This window comes from Hemibagrus wyckioides, linkage group LG06, assembly GCF_019097595.1.
Source record: "Hemibagrus wyckioides isolate EC202008001 linkage group LG06, SWU_Hwy_1.0, whole genome shotgun sequence".
Lineage (NCBI taxonomy): Eukaryota > Metazoa > Chordata > Actinopteri > Siluriformes > Bagridae > Hemibagrus > Hemibagrus wyckioides.
This window is the reverse complement of record NC_080715.1, coordinates 42,396,653-42,413,696: the sequence shown is the minus strand read 5'-3', so window position 1 is coordinate 42,413,696 and position 17,044 is coordinate 42,396,653. Positions and strand designations below refer to the sequence as shown.

The 17,044-nt window shown below is 41.4% G+C and overlaps 2 protein-coding genes across 2 annotated transcripts in view; one reads left to right on the top strand and one right to left on the bottom strand.

The window, feature by feature from the left end:
• Positions 1 to 17,044, top strand: part of LOC131355178 (E3 ubiquitin/ISG15 ligase TRIM25-like) — a 78,963-nt gene that overhangs the window by 14,664 nt on the left and 47,255 nt on the right. The gene's annotated exons all lie outside the window — the stretch shown is intronic.
• On the bottom strand, positions 12,844 to 15,559 carry LOC131355194 (mediator of RNA polymerase II transcription subunit 23-like). Its single transcript, XM_058393474.1, has 4 exons — positions 15,390 to 15,559; positions 14,824 to 14,855; positions 14,638 to 14,725; positions 12,844 to 14,029 (listed from the first exon to the last, which is right to left on the bottom strand). Exons 1-4 carry the CDS (start codon positions 15,438 to 15,440, stop codon positions 13,865 to 13,867), a joined length of 336 nt encoding a protein of 111 aa, XP_058249457.1. The 5' UTR covers positions 15,441 to 15,559; the 3' UTR covers positions 12,844 to 13,864.

The following is a 17,044-nucleotide window of genomic DNA, read 5'->3' as shown; positions in this document are numbered from 1 at the left end:
GATCGATATGGAACAGAATAATACACGAGCCCATTCAGCAACGGGTTAATGTTTATAATTGCGCCACCACCGGTTAGTGACGTCATGTTCCGGGAAAACTGAAGTTGTGTGGTCGGTGTCGGTCACAGCGGCGAGACACTGCTGGTTTTGTTCCGGAAATTATTCATTTACAAATTAAGCACTGTTTGGGGACAATATCCAGACTTGGACCAGGACTGATTGCAATATTTGAAGGGATAATGGACCGGTCTTTCTCCGAGGAAGCTATCATAAAAGAAACCACCGCCAATGTAATCACTCAATAAAAACCTTAAAATAATAAAAATGTGGTCTGATTGCATTAAATAAAAAATCAACATTATGCAGACTCTCCAGCTTGCTCATCATTTTGGTTAGAAATTATTAAACCAATTAAACTAACTAAAGACTAGATTGTGACATACAAAGGTGAGTTATTGTACAGTTTTATCCCCGAATTCGGCACAGTGTTCTGACAATCTAACTCATAAGAGTAAACCCTCCCCAACCCTAAAAGTCAGTGTGGGGGAAGCATTGTGGGGGAAGATCTCTCAGATCGTCTGAACACCGCTCGAACCGGGTTTTACATGGAAATTACATTTAGCACCTCTTTGGGGAAGAAAGGCGAAGAGATTGCCTCAAAAACATCCTGAAACTTCCCCTATTTTAATCCACTAACAAACATCCTATTAAATCAGATATTATATTAAAACTACTGTAATAGGCGGAGGCCCCTGTAAAGCTTTTTTATATGCCATTTAATGTCTAAGAAATGCGCTTCATAAACTCGGGTGAATGTGGGAAGGGAGATTCAGAGCGCACGAGTTTACAGTACTGTACATAGCAGCAGGCTGCGAGAGTGAGATGCCGCAGTGATTATTAAACAGAGACCATGTTCAGATAGATAGATATATTTCATATTTAGAAGTGTTTTAGAGAATATATAAACATAACATGAGATAATATATAAGTGCTACAGTAACGATCAAACACGTATGATATAAAAACTATTAATAACTGAGCCATAAAAATGTTAGAGCCATTTGACCAGTCCATTAACAAATTTTTACATATTGCTATGATATTATAACAATGGCTTAAAATAGCTTTTAGGCACAATATGTTTTATCCATTACACTCAAAACAAGTGCGTTAGTAGAAGAAGGTGTTGGAGAAAAATAATATACCCAGCTTTGAATTATATACCTAGCTTTAAAAGTAGCTTAAGAAATAATGTATTCAATGCTCTAAGCTCTGACTTAGCAATATTCTGCCTAAGAGTAGTGTGTATCTATCAAGAATTATTTAGCCAATGATTAAGTAGTTAGCTTTGATTAATAATAGCTATAATAATCAGATATAGCCTTATGACAATCATAGTCTTTATAATAATCATGCAGAATTATTAATGGCAGCATGCTAGCATAATAACCACACTGGGACTGAAGAAACAGAAAAGAGGAGAGATTTATTGGAACATTAGGAGTTACAACTCAGTCAGCCAGCCTATCCAATGGGATCAGTGGGACCGGAGGGTCAGTTGTAGAAGACGGGAAGACTGAGGAATATCATGAACACTGTAAGGCATAGGCACAAATTCAGGAGAAAGTTGGGGAATGTCAGGGGAATTAGGAGATGAAGAAGAGTCAGAGGAAGAATCATTAGTGGAGATCTCAGCAGGGAAATCCTCAGTCTGGACGCCTTGAGAGGTGGTGCATGTCCAGTGCCAGTAGAAGGTCTGAGTAGACTGATCACAGGTTGTGGGGTGAAATTGGGTGCTCTGATCAAGACAGACGGTATCTCTCACGATATGATGAGCGAGGTAAGGAGACTCAGGAATAGAGGATTCAGATAGGTGTTCCAGGAAACCAGTAAGTTCAATGGCCAGACAGGATAGCTGATACTGGCGATAGCGTCGCAGAGCACCCCTTCTCCGGAAGATAGCGAGGCGGGCTGACTGAGCTGGAAGGAAAAAATGGGAAATGGGGAGAGATGAGTGAAGATGAGTGAAGTGCATATTGCGTGACTATGTAATTAGCAAAAGAGAGCGTGTACTAAGGCAAAAGGAACACAGTGTGGGAATTAGGCCAGGTCACTGTGACATGACAGTGATAGGCAGGTAGTGGAGACAATAGCATTGGAATACCAGCAACCAACAGTGATGAAAAGAGAAAAGGATATGAGGCAGCTTAATGGCACAGCTTATTTTAAAAATAGTAAATAAAACTTAGATCAAGTAAGTAGAGGGAAAAGTCATCATGACATAGAGGAAGAGAGCAAGGTACTTACACATTGTTGTGGAGGGCAACGCACGAGGTCAGGATGAGCCGAGGAAGCACCTTGGAGAGGTGACGGTCAAATGAAGTCAATAAGGAAGTGGCGCCTATAAGTAAGCGCCAACTTTTTCTAAAATTGGTGACTTAGCCTAAAAATAAGGGGAACTAGGGAGGAGAAAAATTGACGTCATCAAGGGGAGGATGGTATCAATTTAGGGGCAGTATCGGGACAAATGTGAAAATAATGGGAACTGGGAAACGTATGTAAATTAAGGAAGGAGGGACTAAAGAAGCCATACACTGAATATAATGGGAAATTGCTGGAAATATTTAAATTAGAGAAAAGGAGGCGCCCCGGGGCGCCTGGGGTATAAGTAGAGGGGACTTTTTCGGGGGTTTTGGGGGAGACCAGCTGCTCTCTTCAGATATGCATGTTGTTGACTGCATTGCTGAATACAGAAACCCGCTTCTTCTCATCTGTTGACTGAGATCTCTTTTATTTTGGCTAAGTTTTATAGTTTGTTGAGTTCATCGGGCAAGATTATGGAAAGCTAAGAGAAAAGATACAATCTAAAATTCCACCCTGTGATATGTCCACTCGGAGGGGGCTCTGAGTTCCGACATATTTATTGGTGCCGAAACCCGGGAGTCTTGCGTGGGAAGGCTGACGTGAGTCCGACAACCTGAGCTAGGACCGCAACTACTACGGGCTGCAGATTGCCGGCATCAAAACAGAAAGGTAAGCAGACACCTGTTATATCCAAAGTCTGTGTTAAATCTGTATCTGTAGCCTGAGTAGAGTGGCCCTGGGGAAGGTGAAGGCAGTTGGCCTCATGCCAAAAATTAGACGGTGGTGAAGACAGATGAGAACGAGCGGAGAGGTGTTTTTGTTTTTTGTTTTTATGAAGCATTAAGGTTTTATAAGTGAATAAGTGTGTGCAAGAAAATTCCTGTGGGCTAAAGCAGGTGGCACAAGTGAAAAATTCCTGCCGGTTGAGGCAGGTGGAGTATGAGAAAATTCCTGCGCAGGTGGAATATTTGTCCCTAGATACCGCTGTTGTATATGGAAAACAGGTCTGCATGGTAGGGATGTCGGTGAGTCACTGCGGGGAACAGTATAGTTTGTTTTCAGGAACGCAGGGTTGGACCCGAGGAAATGTGTTAAAGTGTTAATGTGATATGTTAGTGTGAAATGTTGTGATGTGCCGTTGTTGAGAATGTGTTGTTAAGAAAGGAAGGATTGCTGCTGGCAGCAGGTGTGTGTGTTTAGGAATTGTGTTAGGAAAAATAGAAGCATGAGTAGTGGCGTGTATGGATAGGTGATTAACGGTACTGTTAAATAGATCTGTTAGTATAAATACTGTTGTAAGCAGAAGCTGTGAAAAGGAAAGAGAGGAGGGGTAAGTAACCCAGCAGATACACACTCACAGAAGCAGCACATACACACACACACACACACACACACATAGACACAGGGGAAAGCCCCATCACACAGAAGGAGAGTTGAGTCGAGAAACTGAAAGTAAAAGGGTAGAGAGAATAGCAGTGAGCGCGGTGTATGGCAGATTTGGCAATAGAAACAAAGGGACTGAGAACACATTTTTGGGACGAAAGAACTTATAAAGACAGAGACCGGGTTGAAAGAAGACAGACAGAACAGCAGATTTGTGATAAATTGTGGGCATTGACGGTATTTGACAGGTTAACCACATTGCATCACCAGTTTCCTGAAATAAATTGGGTAGAACAGCTTAAGAAACTCTGGAGACCTCGTGTTTTGGGCCCATTATTGCGTGCGTTACTGGCAGCTCCTGAACCCCGAGAGGCCCAGGTAGTGATTTCAGTGTATGATTTCATTGATGATCCATACGGGGAGGAAGAAGAGCCCGTAGTGGAAGTGTTTGGAGCTAGACCAATACAGAGCAATTATTGTTCAGGGCTAAAGGTTATTATTACCATTGAACCCAGGGTAGTACTGTGGGAGAGAGGTCTGGGAACAGCACTTTTGATTGATAGAATAAATATATTTGAAGAACAATCCAGAAAAAACCCAGTAAGGCCGAGTGTGACTTTAAGGAGAATTTATGCGAGATTGACCTGGACACCTCTAAATAGTAATTTGGGTCATTGAAGTGAAGCCCATAGGGCCAGACAAGGGTGTGTCATGAGCACAGAGGAGGTACCAACCACACTCGTAGGGGTGATTATACTGAAGCACAAAGAAGCAGAGAAAGAAATTAAAAAGTATATGAAAAAATGGAGTGACCGGACACATGGGGAGTTGCAGTGGCCACTAGAAGGCACATGAAAGGTGTGAAAAGATGAAGGAAAGACTAGAGTGCTGGGGAGAAATAAAGAAGGAGAGTAGTGACAAGACTGACAGAAAGAAGAAAATTGTGGATTGGTTCCAAATGGAAGGGGAACGGCAGAGAGCACTTATAAATGAAAAGAAAGAAAAGGCAGAGGAGCTTGTGGAGCAGGAGAAACCACCCCCATACAGAGAAGTGCCCCCAACACGAACAGCAGGAATCTATCCCGTCCTATTTAAAGAAGGACAACCACGGACAGTGAGGCTGGAGATAATGGAAGGACAATTTGAAGGCAAAGTAGTATATACGCAGAATGAAGATGAAAGTGGAGGAGAGAATGCAGCAGCCATGCAGGGCTCGAAGCGAGAGCAGGAGCAGACCCATTTTGGGCCAGAGGGGTCCGAGAAGGAAGGAAGCTTGGAAGGAAGTAAGGAAAGTCTGGCGTGGGATCCAGCGTCATATAGAAGAACGGGGGCAGAAACTAACGTGGAGAGAGTATCAGACGAATCTGGAGAAGGGAAAATACAAAGGAAAGATGGAGTGGTTAGGACTGGAAGAAAAAACAAGCACGCCCGCACCCAGAAATATCATCGAGAGTGCCCATCGAGAGCGAATAGCGAAGGGAGCGAGTCTCTACAGAGGGACGACCCAGGTGAATGGGAGAATGATGCTGAGACAGCAAGTGCTTCTGCCCCAGATGAGGGAGACAATGGAGTGGAAATCATGCAAAAGGAAGGGTTCTACCCCGCACCTCGGAAAGGAGAGCAGGGCAAGTACAGAGAGGAGGAAGAAACCGAAGTGGAAATGGAAGAAGAAGAGTATCACATAACAGGGAAAATGAGACTAATGCCATCAACAAAAGGGAAAAGAGATGGCGGGTTCCGTGAAATAAGTGAACGGATGGAAAGAATGGAAGAAAGAATAGAAGACAGTCGCTTAACAATGAAAGAGCTGGGGGAGCAGACACAAGCGCATGTGGAAGAAGAACTGGAAAATACAAGGAAGAAACTAGAAAGGATGGAAATAGACGTGTCAAAAGATAAAAGTCAAATAATGCAAAAACTGCATGGATTAGAGTACTCACAAGGGGACTTGGCCGCGTCAGATGAAAATGAAGAAAAGTGAAGAAGAGCTGGCCCACCTCAAGAAAGAAATAAAAGAAGCATGCTGTAATCTGGAACAAAAAGTGGATGAAGCCAGGCAGACGCTGAGAGAACTGCAAAGCCAGGTGAGAGGAGAAGAAAAAGGAAGGACAAGGAAAATAATACCCCCTTTGGCTATGGAATTAAGGTCTGCACAGAAACAACATGCGGGGGAAGGGCCTCCAGAAAACGAGGAAGAGCAGCAGGTGGAGGCGTCCCAGATGCCAGTGATAATAAAAGGAAACAATGTGGCTTATGTCCCATGGTCATTCATGGACCTGACAGGATTAATTGGCAGACTGCCAAGTATTTGTGAAGGAGCTCAAAAATGGATCACACGGTTTGAAGAGCAAACAATGGGACAGGTACTGGCACTGGGAGATGTCAAAGCAATATCGTCTCAGTCGTTGGGGAAGGCCAAGATGAACGAAATTTTTCACAATGTAGACCTAAGAAGAGAGGCAGAGGGGCAGAAATATGATCCAAGCCCATTTGGGACTCACTGTAACCAAATCTGGAAGGCCCTGCGGAGCGCATACCCGATGCGGGCTGATCCAGGAAGAGTGGAGAAGATCAAATTGGAAGAGAATGAGAGTGTAGCAGAATTTGTATTAAAACTACAGAAGGCATGGAGAGAAGAGATGGGAGGAGCATGGGATGAAACAGCAGCAAGCCAAACCCTGTTTCGTATGATGGTAAAGAAGGCTCTTCCAGTGGAAGTCCAGGACCAACTGGACACAGTAGTGGGACTGGCTGCAATGGCGTGGCCCACCTTCGAGGCTAATGTAATACATTATGTGGAGCTGCACAGGCGGAGAGAAAGAGAAGCAAAGAAAGCAGCTGAAAGCCTGGTGATGCAGCTCCACAAGGCTCAACTGAGTGAGTTAGCCCACAACAAACAGGAAAGCATGGAAAGGAAGAAGGAGGAGAAAAACGTAGCAAAGCAGGCAGCAGTGCTGGTGGCACAACCAACAGCGCCCCCTGTGGCTCAGCCTGCACCTCCAGTGCCACAGCCAGCAGCCATGGCGCAAACCACGCCAATGATTCCCCTGCAACAACTGCAGCCTGCTTACTATGCACCTCCACCACTGGTAATGGTTCAACAATACCCACCCCAGTTCAACAATACCCACCCCAGAATCGAGGATGGGGTCAGGGACGGGGACGTGGTCGAGGAGGAGGAGCATTTCAGCAACCTTTGAGAGGAAGAGCTCCAATGAACCAAGGAGGAAGAGGATGTTGGGTATGTCAAGATCGCAGTCACCTGAAACGAGATTGCCCATATGCCTATCAACAGGAAATGTTGTCACCAAGAGGAGGCTCACAGCATAATCAAGGATGGCAAGGTCCAGGAAATTGGATGGGAGCGCCCCAAGGAGCGAACTCGGGAGCAGGCCCCATGGGGCCACCCCCGGGAAGTATGTGAGGAGGCCCAGAGAAGCCAGAGGGGGAGCTGGTGCAGTATACCACCTCTCTGCACCCCGCTCAAGAACCCACTGTCTCAGTAATAGCGGGAAGACAAATTCGCTCATCATTCTTAATCGACACAGGTGCAACATTTACAAGCATAGGCAAAGAAGGCTCAAAGCTCCCCCTCTCCAGTAAAGCAGTGAAAACAGTAGCCTTCTCAGGGAAAACACAGACTTTATGCTTTACTGAGCCTCAAGAACTGAACATACAAGGAGTGACAGTGCAAGCACCATTACTGTTCTCCCCAGAAACTCCAGCAAATCTACTTGGAAGAGATGTGCTCTGTAAGTTAGGAACTAAGATACATTGCAGAGAAAGAGGAGTATGGGTAGAGCTCCCAGAGCATCTAGTTCAACAGTATGTCATGATGGAGACGAAACTTGAACTAAGTACAATGGACAAGGTGTGTTGGTTGGAAATAAGCGACATGCACAGTGGGATAAGGGATCTGTACACACAGTGGAAATCCTGGCTGATCAAAATGAGACCAGACTGTCAAGAAAGCAGAGAACCATGGCACTGCATGATGATGTATGATGAAGAAGGACAAAATGAAGAATACGAGGCCATGTGGGACTAACGAATTGCAAAAACACAGTACACTCTGAAGACTATAAACTTAATTGTAGGACCGCAAGGGGTAGCTGCAACAGTTCAACTGCCGTCACAACTTGAACAGTGGTACCAGATTCCTGATGCTGCTCCTCATGTCTCCCTGCTGATTGGGCAAGGTTTTGAATCAAAAGAATTAGGATCAATGGTGAGGGAGGCAAGTCAGAGGATGCAGTGGAAACAGATAGGACAGGGAGTCAGTGTGTCCCCAGATAGAAAGTTCCTTAAAATAGAGCAGGTAGCAATAAATGAGGTAAGGCCACAAACTGTACTGATAAGCAGAGCTGAGAATTTGAGGATAGAGAAGAACAAGATGAAACAGTTGCCCCAATGGGCTGAAGAGCAGGAGCTCACAGAGAAAGAAAGGGAGGAAGCACTAGCACAAATACCTGACCAGTTATGGACCAAACATCAAACAGATGTCGGACTGGTAAAGTCAGCAGGTTTAGTTAAGATACAGCTTAAACCAGGAGCACGATTGCCATATCAGAAACAGTATCCCTTGTCAAAAGAAGCAATAGTAGGGATAAAACCAACGACTGAGGGACTGACGCAAGCAGGAGTTTTGGTCTTAACAAAAAGTCAGTGCAACACCCCCATCTTTCCGGTCAGAAAACCAAACTCAGACAAATGGAGACTAGTCCATGACCTACGACCAGTAAACCAGGTGGTGATAGCAGAAAATCCTGTAGTTCCAGATCCACACACCCTTTTGTCTAACATTCAAGAAGGAACAAAATGGTACACAGTAATTGATCTGTGCTCAGCATTCTTTAGTGTTCCATTACATCCAGATTCACAGTTCCTGTTTGCTTTTACCTATGGTGGACAGCAGTATACATACACCAGACTACCACAAGGCTATTGTGAAAGCCCATCAGTTTTCAACCAAGTTCTGGCTCGAGATTTGACTAATTTGGATGTGTCCAGCACCATATTGCAATATGTGGATGATCTGCTGATCTGCAGTCAAGCCAAAGAACAATGTGTACAAGATTCAGTGCAAGTTTGAAAAACTTTGGCCCTAAATGGGCATAAAGTAAGTAAAGAAAAGTTGCAATTCTGCCAGCAAAAGGTAGAATACTTAGGTAGAGTGCTCGAAGGCACTACGCGAAAAATCTCACCAGAACATGTAGAGGCAATCCGAAAAGCCCCCAGACCTCAAACTGTTCAGCAGATGCTATACTTCTTGGGATTGGCGGGTTTTAGCAGACCGTGGATTTGTGATTTTGCAATGAAAACGCAGCCACTTAGGGATATTGTGAAAGCAGCAGACCAAACAAAGTCTAGTGCCACATTAACATGGACAGAGGAAGCAAAAGCGGCATTTGATATGCTAAAGACTGCATTGTCATCTGCACCTGCATTGGCATGTCCAGACTATGGTAAACCATTCTATTTGTATGTGTCTGAAAGAAAAGGGCTTGCCTCAGCAGTGTTAGCACAGGAACAAGAAGGCATGGGGAAAAGACCAGTAGCGTACTTTAGCACGGCACTCGATAGTGTGGAGAAGGGCATGCCACCATGCTATCGAGGATTAGCAGCTGCGGCATTTGCCTATCAAAAGGCATCATCAATCACAATGGGGCATCCAGTGACCCTGTATACATCCCATGCCTTGCATGCACTGCTGACTAGTCAAAAATTTGTGATAACTAATGCTCGAAAAACAGGTTATAATGTCATTCTGTCAGCTCCTGAACTAACAATTGAGAAATGCCGCACAATAAATCCTGCAGATAGGCTGGTGCTCCCAGAAGATGGAGACCCACATGAATGTACTGAAGTAACAGAAAAATACCTAAAAGCTAGGTCAGACTTAGAAGCACAACCACTGCCTGTCGCTCAATGTATCCTCTTTGTGGATGGATCATGCTATCGTAGTAATGTAACCTCCTCTCTCTCTCTCTCTCTCTCTCTCTCTCTCTCTCACACATACACACAGATACACACACATACACACACACAAGCAGAAGTGTAAATTACACACACACACACACACACATATACATAAACACACATACACACATGCACACACACACACGCACACACCCACAGACACACACACACACACACACACAGATACACACATACAGAAGCAGAAGTGTAAATTACACACACACACATACACACACATGTACACACAAACACACATGCACACACACACACACTCACTCACAAACAAAGACACATATATATACACAAACATACATACACACATGCACACACACACATACACACACACACACACACACACACAAACACACACACACACAAACACATACGCACATGCACACACACACTCACTCACTCACACACACAAAGACACACACTCACACACACACACACACAGACACACAAACAAGCAGAAGTGTAATTACACACAAATACACACACATGTATATTAATTACACATGTGCACACACACACACACATATACACAAACACAAACACTTACATGCACACACACACAAACACACACTCACTCACACACACAAACACACATACACACACACACACAGACACACACAAACAAGCAGAAGTGTAATTACACACAAATACACACACATGTAAATTAAGTACACACACACACACACACACACTCTTCACATGAATATACAGTATTGTGTGAATTAATCCCAACATGTTCACATTGTTCAGTTTGTTTTTCTCTTTTATTTTAGATTTCTGTGATCTGACTCTGGATCCCAACCTGGATCCTAACCTCATTCTGTCTGAGAAGAACAGAGTGGTGAGATACAGTGAGAGAAAGCAGCAGTACTCTGATCATCCAGAGAGATTTGACTCCTGGCCTCAGGTGTTGTGTAAGGAGAGTGTGTGTGGACGCTGTTACTGGGAGGTGGAGAGGAGCGGTGGGTTTGTGTCCATATCAGTCTCATTGGTGTTGTGTACATATATCTCTCTGTCCTTCTACAGCGTCTCTGACACCATGAAGCTCCTCCACAGAGTCCACACCACATTCACTCAGCCTCTATACTCTGGGTTCAGGCTCTACTGGTGTTTAGGTTCTCCATCTGTGAGATTGTGTGATCCAGAATAATGTGTGTAGAGTTTTGTGTAAAATTTCTGCACATTACCACATTGTTACTCCATCATCTGTTTTACTAGCACACAATCCAGCTGCACAAAAAACAGTCATTTTTATTTTGTAAGAAAAACTCATGAGGCATTTTACACTGATTAAAGAGTAAATATTAGAAATTAGTTAAAAAAAAGGAATTGTAAATGATCAAATGATATCTTGTGACTTTAGCACTGTAAAGTTCTATCTGTTTGTTTCATATGAAGCATCCTCTCATTAAATCCCTAATAAACAGTAATAAAGCCAGTACAGTACAACATTTTAAACCTGTTAGGATCACACTCTAGGAAAATAAAAGATCAACTTTTTAATTCATTTGATTTTTCTGCTTGTGTTCTGGATGTAAAATATACATTCACTTTGTAAAGTCTGAAGTTGTTTCTAAACCCTGAAATTTCACTGTAAAGCATTTAACAATATTTAAACTACATTAAATCATACAGTAGATGATTGGTTAAAGCTTCCTCTGTTGTGTTCATCCCATATTTAGCCTGTGTAACATTGGACTTGGCATCAGGCCAACAGAGGGAGCCGTCTCCCGAGATTTGATGCATCCATGGAGAACGCTCTTCCGGTTGTCCAGCCTTCTTAAGCAGCGTGGTTGCAATGCCACAATGCGAAGTATTGTTCTCAGAACTTACCAAGCCGTGTTGGATTATTACTAGTTGGGTTATTCTGTGTATGGACTCTATCGCTATGTTTATTGGATTTACGAGTTTGGATTTTTTTTGTTTTTTGACCCTTTTTGCACTTTCGGCTTTCGTCCTTGATTTTTGTGTGTGACTGTGCTCTATTAAAGATTGAGCTCATGGATCCTCAACTCTCTGTTTTGGGCCAATCCTTACAGCCTGGATGATGATTGGCTGGCAGACAGAACCTTATAAATCCAAGTTTATCTCTGAGTTTTAGAGAAAAAGATCAGACCACAGGAGAACGGTGTGAACTGGGTGTCAACATCAGACTCATATAAAGAGATCAGAAGGAAAGGAAGTCGTAATGAATGTGGGTTTAATTTAACACATATTTACTTTCTAATATGCTGATAATATGTCAACATAATGAAGACTGTAAAGTAACTGAAGAAGAAATTTCTGACATCAGCTGCTTTAAGAATATTGTTCTATTTTGTGATTCTGGTGATTAAAGTGAAATTATTTTAGAGTTGTGTCTATGAGTGTAACATTTACCTCGAGCATTTCTCTTTCAGACCACCAGAGGGCGCACACACCACTTTTAAATTACTTCTTCACTCATTTTTTCTGAAAAATCCACATGGACAACTTTAATAATTTTTTATTATTTGTTTTTAATTAAACAGAAAAAATTACATTAAAATTAAATAAATTAACCAAACAAAAAAAAAAGCCTGAATCCAATGCAACAGACGAGCCATTTAAAGAAATCACACAAACAATAACAACAACAAAAAGAAAACTTGGCAAGCGATGCTCAGCAGGTTCACGTTCCTCAGACATTCCTCTTCTCCATTCATTACACAGATGAAAAGTGCTGATATAACTCTTTATGAAATATACACAAGATTGGTTTCATTTTCAGAAATCTGTTCTTGTGGAAAAAATAACTTTTCAAGAATAGTTATTACATTCATTGCCAAGTCATGTGTTCTAGCTTTTACAGAAATGCCAAAGATCACATTTTCTCTTGCAATATCACAAAGATTTTTACATTCCAGAATAATTAGTAATGCTAATCTTCTCAAAATGCACAGGCAAATTTACTCTAATAAAATAAATGATTTGTGTCAATCTGTTCATCATAGAATGTCCAGCTGTTACAGTCTACACCAAAAGAGCATCTTAAAAAATTCTTTGGATGGATAAATAAGATTATATTAATCTTCATTTCCAATAAAGTAAAAGCTGTTGATGGAATGCAGGTAAATTAACAGGGAGTTTAGTTTTAAGGTCATAGTCACATCTAAGGAGAAAGCTGATACCTCCTAGTTTCATAAAGATTGAATTTGGTATATGAAACTAAAAGGTTTTTAATTTTTAATAGTTCCTTTAATGGCTTTTCAGATTTCATAATTCATGACTATAATTCCTTTTCTAATGTAATGTGTTTTTTTCTTTGTTTTTATAATAATAAAGAGCAGGGGTGAGATAGACAACATTGATTTATTCCTTTATTAATTGAGAATTTTTGCGATGAATCCTGTAGTAACAAGACTGTTACTGTTAGACTATTAGTGTCTTCATAAAGTAACTTAACCTTAGTTAAGTAACTTCAGTTTTCTCCAAAACCAAACAGTCCAAGAGTATGAAACATAAGTTCCAACACTTCATCTTGAATTAAGTAATAGTAGTCCAGTAGGTCAAGCTCAAGTCAAGTCTATTATCATGAATAGATCAACCTTTCAAGAAACCTGACTGACACTGCGCCATGGCTGACACTATGGGAACGCTATGGGAGTGCTTCTTTAATATTTAACGCAGGTTGGACCATGATGGAGTATTTATTAGACACATCTGCTCTAAATCCTACGAATTAATTTCAGGTATCTTACAAACGTTAATGTTAGAAAAAAAAAGTCACATTTGATTGAGAACCTTCTAGTTGTAGTGAGAGAATTTAGTGAGAAAATTTAAAACAGCACTACCCTGGAATACTGGAAGATGGAATGATCTCAGTTCACGCTCTGATTTATTTAGTTTCAACGCACTTAAATGAATGTATGTTTTTCTCCTACCCTACTGTGTGCTACACTAAAGGATTTAGAGTGCCCTACTGACAGACAGTGAAGACTTCTTCCATAAATGTGAAACATCTTCGCCGGTCACGTCCCTGTGAATGACCTGTTGCTATGGAAACACTAATGAGTCAGAACGAGAACATTAACACTAACCTGTGCTACTGTCTTCACGGAACTATCATAATATAAACGTAACATTGCTGTAAGAAAGATCTAAAGATCTATCTGTGTGTGTGTGTGTGTGTGTGTGTGTGTGTGTACTTGGGAGGCAGCAGGCTGGTCTCCACAGCCATGGCTAAACAGTCATAGAGGAAGGAGATGCGCTTGGGGCTGTGCTGGCTGTGTATGAAGCGTACGATCCACTGCACACACTGCTCATGGGAGTCCTGGAGAGACACACACACACACACACACAGATTAGCTGCACATTTACTACAGTTACACTTTCAGTTCCAACACATTTACTCAATCAGCCGAGAAACATCTGTCTTGTGTCCGACGATTAAAGGACATCTGTCTCATGCAAAACCTCTTCCAGAAACATGACTCTGAATGATTCAGAGTCAGTATTATGTGGATGTATCAGATGTGCACAAGGAGACAGCAAGATTCACAATGAGCTTTTGAGTCATAATGAATTGGTATAATGAAGAGAATATGAATCGTTAGATATCAGTAGAAATCAGAATGAGTCAGACTGGTCATTATGAGTTAGAATAAATCTCTATGAGTCGAAAGAGTCAAACTGAGTCAGAAAGAATCAGTTTGTTTAATGTAAATGATTCGCTCCTTCCATGTTCAGTGAATCAGCTGAGTTATTCTCTGAACTCATGTATATCATATTAACACAGTATGCAGAAGGAATCAGAACAAACGTATGTGGACCAGATGAACGGAGGAAAGAGTTTAAAGTGGAGCGCTGGGGAGGAATAAACATCGGACACTGAAGACGTCTCGGCTGATGGACTTCCTCACACTGTCCACACTTCCTGACCTGAGGGAGCGAGCCCCAGTACTGCCGGAAAGCTCCTAAACAGCTGATCAGTTTGGTCCGCTCATCTTCCGGCGTGTCCATGAACATCCTGGAGTTTTGGGGGGAAAGACACGTCAATCATTTCTGAACACCTCTCATGATTTATTGATCTAAATATCCATGCTCATTATCCCTTTATTTACTTACCCTGCAAACGCCTCCTCGATGACCTCTGTCTTCTGTTTTAAAAGAAAATAATAAAAAGCACATGAATCATTTTCTGCATTGTGTCTATTCCTGCAGTCCAGAGAGAATGAGGTCACGTGACCCTTTATGTACGGGCTAATAATAATAATAATAATAATAATAATAATAATAATAATAATAAAAGCTTTTATAATAAAAGTTTATTTACGGTATTTTGCCACTTAATTGTCATTTCAACACACACTGTAAATGAAAATATATTATGCGTGTTATGGAAGCCGTGTGTGGACAAAATGCACTAGTTATACAGATATAAAATAAATAAAAATACTTAAAATAGGGAAAATAAATACGTGCATAAATAAATAATAATATTTATAGATCTACTATTACTGCAGCATGCCTCCTAATCAAGCAGTAATTTAACTCTTATATTGAATAATATTTATATTATTATGAACAGTAATATTTTAACTAATTTCCCCAGCTGTTTGTGTTGTTAGCATAGCGTGCTACAAGGATAAATAACACACACACACACAAAAACAAGAAAAGCCAGCTCTTACCACCACATCCTCGAATATACTTTGAAGCTGCGTTTCCATGGGAACCGACATGACTGACCACTTTAGAGTCCAGAAAAGTGTGAAACAGTTTTAAATGTTGAGTCCATTGCGCTAGCATCAAACTGGAGACAGTAACATTAGTCCGAGTAGTAAAAACTAGCAAATCCCGCCCCCGTGTCAACTATTGGTGAGTTTCACTGTCTGTTAGCAAAATATAAAATTGTAGCCAATTACAGCATTCTTTGAGACCGCGTCGGCCAATTAAATCTGGAAAGGCGGGATTTGTTGTAATACGGGTATGGAAAAAATAAATCAAAACAGGTGTCGTTGTGCCGCCATCAGGAGTGAGTGCACTTACCAAAACACACAGGGGTTTTTATATATGATTAATCATTAAAGCCATAAATAATATAAATTTTTATAGTTATATTAATCACTATGTATAAAATGTGAGAAAATTAAATCTACATTTCAGAATGTCAGTTGTGTGCAATATTACAGCTCTACACTATTATTTGTACAGTATTTGTATTTATTTATTCTATTTTACAGTTTATATAACGGTGTTTATATTTCTTTCTTTCTCTCTTGTATTTTTATTTTTATTAAAGCAGCTGTAACATGGCAAAGGAATTTCCCCCTGGGATTAATAAAGTTCTTTGAATCTTGAATCTAATAGAAAAAAAATAATAATTAGACCCATTCTATATTTAATAAGTGAAGAAGCTACTTGGATATATTTATGCACTGAAGAGAGATGAAATGGTTAACAGAGGAGTGTTCATAACCTGTCTTTTTTGTGCTCCTCCTCTTCCTCCCCTCTCTCTCTCTCTCTCTCTCTCTCTCACAGAACCAGGAAGTAACTCCTCCTTTCAGAGAAAACGAAACTGATTTCTTGCACCGTGTTTAAATTCAGGAAAATGGCCGAGGCCAGTATTTCAGTAGATCAGAATCAGTTCATCTGTCCAGTGTGTCTGGATCTCCTGAAGGATCCGGTGACTACCCCCTGTGGTCACAGTTTCTGTAAGGTGTGTATTAATGGCTGCTGGGATCAGGAGGATCAGAAGGGCATCTACAGCTGTCCTCAGTGCAGAGACACTTTCACTCCAAGGCCTGTTCTACGCAGAAACAACATGCTGGCTGAAGTGGTGGAGAAACTGAAGAAGACTGAAGTCCAAGCTGCTTCTCCTGCTCACTGTTACACTGGACCTGGAGATGTGGAGTGTGATTTCTGCACCAGGAGAAAACACAAAGCCGTCAAGTCCTGTCTGATGTGTCTGGCCTCCTTTTGTGAAACTCATCTGAAATCTCACTATGAAGTTCCTGCTTGGAAAAAACACACATTAGTTGAAGCCTCAGGAAATCTACAAGAGAAGATCTGCTCTGAACATGATAAAGCACTGGAGATCTACTGTCGTAATGATCAAAGATTCATCTGTTATCTGTGTATGATGGATGAACACAAAAGCCACGACACTGTCTCAGTTAAAGCTTACAGAACTGAAAAAGAGGTGAGAAATAAAAGTTTAATATTATTTTAAAGAAGTTATGAATATAGTTTTAAAATAATTTCCTCAGTGCAGAATTATGTGTATAATTAAAATGTGTGCATGTGCCACTGAGTTATTAAGGGTTGATGTAACCCTGTGGTTCCC